General features: G+C 36.4%; 1 protein-coding gene across 1 annotated transcript; it reads left to right on the top strand.

The window, feature by feature from the left end:
* Positions 1-856: 856 nt before the first annotated feature.
* Positions 857-1,615, top strand: LOC134254404 (recQ-like DNA helicase BLM; the record flags this gene model as incomplete). The annotated part of the gene is made up of 2 exons (XM_062736929.1): positions 857-1,048; positions 1,428-1,615. Coding segments are annotated over exons 1-2 (357 nt in total), but the record flags the coding sequence as incomplete, so codon positions are not given.
* Between the last annotated feature and the right edge of the window lie 3,769 nt (positions 1,616-5,384).

Here is a 5,384-nt window from a genome sequence, read left to right as displayed (position 1 = left end):
TCCCAAGAGTGGCAAGGTTAGAAGTTGATCCTCACGTCGTGGTTTGAATCCCACTATGGTACTTCGAGACTGGTCCTTCGGATGAGACTGTATAAATCGAGGTCCCGTGTCGCAGTATGTGCAATGCTGGCACGTAAAACATCCTTTCCTGCTCAATTGCCCCGAATACAGAGTGTAGGAAAAAAATTGCAACCGTCCACTTGCTAGTGGTGGCGTCTCAATATAAGTGAAAATTTCTCAAGAGGGACGTTAAACAACATACAAACAAAGAAAATATAGTCATCTTTAAGTTGGTCCTCCTATATATAAGTTATTTTTTAGCTCAGCTGAGCTGAAGGTTCAAGTGAGCTTTTCTCATCAAAATTTTATCCGTTGTCTGTCGTCGTGGTTTGTCGGAAACTTTTCACATTTTCAGCTTCTTCTCAAACACTGGGAGAATTTCAACCAAACTTACAGCAAAATATTTTTGTGTGAAGGGAATTCAGGTTTGTTCAAATAAAGGGCAAATCCTTCTTCCATGGGGAGATTATTATGAATTCATGAAAATTAATGGCATCTTTTTAAAACCTTTCCTCAAGAAACACTAAGTCAGAAAAGTTAAAACTTATGTGGAAGTATCCTGGGGTAGTGCAGATTTTAAATTGTTCAAATCATGACTCCTTGTGTAGGGCAGAGCCAAAATAGGTATTACAAGGGGGGGGGGGGGCTGGTGAAGTATTTAATTGTTAAACCATTCAGCTGAAAGTAGAATAGTCAACTATTTGTTGATATCTAAAAAATAATAAAATATATTTTATTAATTTGGACAATTTGTTTCCAACCAAAGAACTTAGACCCTATATGCATTTTTAGGTCATATGTGCTACCATTGCTTTTGGAATGGGGATTGACAACCCTGATGTCTGTTTCGTCATCCATTACTCCTTGCCGAATTCAGTGGAGGGATTTTATCAGGAGGCGGGGCGAGCCGGGAGGGACGGACTGCTAGCCCACTGTATAATGCACTACACGTACCAGGACGTCAAAAGACTGAGGAGAATTATAGAGAGTAAATAAAGGGGTCTGTTATAATGTACTACATGTACCAGAACGTCGAAAGACTGAGGAGGATTATAGAGAGTAAGTAGGGGGTCTGTTTTAATGTACTACACGTACCAGGATGTCAAAAGACTGAGGAGGATTATAGACAGTAAGTAGGGGGGTCTGTTAGAATGTACTACACGTAACAGGACGTCAAAAGACTGAGGAGGATTATAGGGAGTAAGTAGGGGGGGGGGTCTGTGGAAAAATGATATTCTTTATACATGTATGAGGTGTTTTTATATAAACTGTACATATTGGAAACATGTTTAATTTTATTCAAAATCAAACAACCACAATTTTGACTTTAAATCTTAAATGTTGAGTATGTTTTGTTTTTTTCACAGTGGATCAGGCAGCCACATTTGATTCCAAAAGAGTTCATATAGACAACCTCTTCAGGATGGTACAGTACTGTGATAACGTGGCAGACTGTCGACGATCACAGCTGCTTAATTACTTTGGAGAGAGAGACTTTAATAGAGAGGAGTGTAGGAATTTCCGTGGAGCCATTTGTGACAACTGTGTGTCTAAGGTTATTTTTATTTTTTGTTACGCCCCCCTTCGAAGAAGGGAGGGCATATTGCTTTGCTCTTATCTGTCGGTCGGTCTGTCGGTCCATTAGTTTCCGTTTATTTTCTTCACAACCGTTGCAAAATACTGAAATAAAATTTGGTTTACAGGTTCATCAGGTAAATATCTAGGTCAAATTCTTTTTTGGATACGATCGCACCATTTTGACAGAGCTATGCCCCTTGGACTTAAAAGAAAAATTCCACTGTTCATTTTCTTTAAAGAAGTTGCACATATTGAAATGAAATTTGGTATACAGATTTATGATACGAATATCTAGGTCAAGTTCTGTTTTGTGTACGATCGCACCATTTTGTTAGAGTTATGCCACTTGGACTTTGAAAAATTCCACTTATTTGCAGTTTTTATTCATTTCTTTGCAGAGGTTACACATATTCAAATGAAATTTAGTATACAGATATATCAGATAAATATCTAGGTCAAGTTCTGTTTTGGGTACGATTGCACCCTTTTTGCTAGAGTTATGCCCCTTCAACTTAGAAAAATTCCACTTATTTGCAGTTTCCGTTCATTTTCTTTGCAGAGGTTGCACATATTGAAATGAAATTTAGTATACAGATTTTTCAGCTGAATATCAAGGTCAAGTTATGTTTTGAGTAGGATGGCAAATTTAGACTGAGCTATGCCCTTTTGGACTAGAAAAATCCAATTTGGGGGCCAATCAGTGTCAAATTTGTCACAGGGTATCTTTGGCCCAAGGGCTACCTTTTATACTTAAATAAGGGATGGGACCCTCAAACAAGGGAGATAATCAGAAACAAACCAAAAGAATGGTTCAAATTCTTTCTACAACCACACCAGGCAGATTTTCATCAAACTTACACACAAGGATCAGGATATGTCGAAGATTAAAATTTGCTTGGGAAATTACCCAAGGGCAAAGGGCGTGGTCTCAAGGTCACTTCAAAGTTGACCTAAATTTACAATTAATAAAAACGTGTATATTTTGCTTACTATAAGGACTAGGATCATAAAATCTTGAAAGTTGATGCATCTTAGGACTTCACATCATGTTAAATCAAAAGTAGGTCATGGTGACCTACTTTTTGAATTTTACGGGCATTTGTTTTCAAATTGAATTGAAGGCATATTTTGGACAATTTAAGGCTTATGATCATCAAACTTTGTCAGTTGATGCATCTTGGGTTTGGGTCCTCGAACAACGTCAACTTAAAAGTAGGTCACCGTGACCTACTTTTTGAACTTTATGACTAAAGCTTTTTAAAACATTTAATCCCATTATTTCAGACACTGAGAGGTTTAGAATCAACAAATCTTGTAAGTTGATGCATCTTGGGACCTTAAAACATATTCATGAAAATGTAGGTCACTGTGACCTACTTTTAGAATTTTGCAGGCATTTGTTTTCAAATTGTTTAAAAGGCATATTTTGATTACCTTCAGACCTACGATCATCAAACTTAGTCAGTAGATGCATCGTGGTACTTCAAAAAATGTTGACCAAAATGTAGGTCACGATGACCTACTTTCGACATTTTATGGCTATATTTAAGTATCTTAGGTATTTATTGGCTTAGAATCATCAAACGTTGTGAGTTGATGCATCTTGGGTTTTCAGAGAGTGGTGAACAAAAAGTAGGTCACAGTGACCTACTTTTGACATTTTATGGCTATATTTAAGTATCTTCGGTACTTATTGGCTTAGAATCATCAAACTTTGTTAGTTGAGGCATCTCGGGTATTTAGACAATGTCGACCAAAGAGTAGGTCACGGTGACCTACTTTTGAATATCTCAGGTACTTGTCGGTTTAGAAATTATGAAACTTTGTCAGTTGATGCATTTTGGGTCTTCTGAGAATGATGTCCAAAAAGTAGGTCACGGTGACCTACTTTTGACATTTTATGGCTTTATTTAAGTATCTCCAGTACTTATTGGCTTAGAATCATCAAATTTTGTTAGTTGAGGCATCTCGGGTTTTTAGACAATGTCGACCAAAAAGAAGGTCACGGTGACCTATTTTTGAATATCTCAGGTACTTGTTGGTTTAGAAATTATCAAACTTTGTCAGTTGATGCATTTTGGGTCTTCGGAGAATGATGTCCAAAAAGTAGGTCACGGTGACCTACTTTTGACATTTTATGGCTTTATTTAAGTATCTCCAGTACTTATTGGCTAAGAATCATCAAATTTTGTTAGTTGAGGCATCTCGGGTTTTTAGACAATGTCGACCAAAAAGTAGGTCACGGTGACCTATTTTTGAATATCTCAGTTACTTGTTGGTTTAGAATCATCAAATTTTGTCAGTCCTTGTATCTTAGGTTTTCAAAAATTGTCTACTAAAAATTAGGTCACGGTGACCTACTTTTGACATTTTATGGCTTTATTTAAGTATCTCGAGTACTTATTGACTTAGAATTATCAAACTTTGTTGGTTGATACATTGGGTTTTTGGAGAATGTAGACAAAAAAGTAGGTCACAGTGACCAACTTTTAAATATATCAAATACTTAATGGCTTATATTCTTCAATCTTTGTCTATTAATGCATCTCGAGTCCTCAGAAAACTTCAAACTTAAAGAAAGTCACTGTGACCTACTTGTGTTTTTTTTTTGTTTAGCTTTATTAGCTCTTCTGAGCAAAGGCTCAAAGAGCTGTAATGCTATGGCCATTTGTGCGGTGTGCAGTGTGCGTTAACTCTTTCAAAATGGGCCATAACTCAAGAACCCCTTGGCCAATCAATGTCAAATTTGTCACAGGGTATCCTTGGCCCAAGGGCTACCCTTTATAATAAAATAAGGGTTGGGACCCTTAAACAAGGGGAGATAATCAGGATAACAAAACCAAAAGTACTGGTTGCTAAAAAACTTCTCCATAACCACCAGGCAGATTTTCACCAAACTTACATACAAGGATCAGGATATGTTTAAGATTAAAAATTGTTCAAGGCATGACCCTGGGGCAAAGGGCGTGGTCTCAAGGTCACTTTAAAATTGACCTAAATTTACAAATAATAAAAACTTTTATATTTTGCTTACTATTAGGACTAGGATCATCAAATCTGGTAAGTTGATGCATATCAGGACTTCACATCATGTGAACTCAAAAGTAGGTCACAATGACCTACTTTTTAAATTTTGTAAGGATTTGTGTTCAAATTGATTTGAAGGCATATTTTGGACACTTTAAGGCCTATGATCATCAAACTATGTCAGTTGATGCATCTTGGATCCGTAAACAATGTCAGCTTAAAAGTAGGTCACCGTGACCTACGTTTTGAACTTTATGACTAATTCTTTTTAAAACATTTAATCCAATTATTTCAGACACTGAGAGGTTTAGAATCATCAAATCTTGTAAATTGATGCATCTTGGGACCTTAAAACATATTTATGAAAAAGTAGGTCACTGTGACCTACTTTCTGAATTTTGCAGGCATTTGTTTTTGAATTGTTTAAAAGGCATATTTTGATTACCTTCAGACCTAGGATCATAACTTGGTCAGCAGATGCATCTTGTGACTTTGAAAAATGTCGACCAAAATATAGGTCAGGATGACCTAGTTTCAACATTTTATGGCTATATTTTAGTATCTTAGGTATTTATTGGCTTAGAATCATCAAACTTTGTGAGTTGATGCATCTTGGGTTTTCGGAGAGTAACGACAAAGTAGGTCACGGTGACCTACTTTTGACAATTAATGGCTTTATTTAAATATCTACGGTACTTATTGGCTTAGAATCATCCAAC

The sequence above is a fragment of the Saccostrea cucullata genome, unplaced genomic scaffold, assembly GCF_032062105.1.
Source record: "Saccostrea cucullata isolate Sc308-1 unplaced genomic scaffold, CSIRO_AGI_Scuc_v1 ctg18362, whole genome shotgun sequence".
NCBI classification, from domain to species: Eukaryota; Metazoa; Mollusca; class Bivalvia; order Ostreida; family Ostreidae; genus Saccostrea; species Saccostrea cuccullata.
The sequence above is the reverse complement of the archived record's forward strand: the minus strand, read 5'-3'. Positions and strand labels throughout refer to the sequence as shown.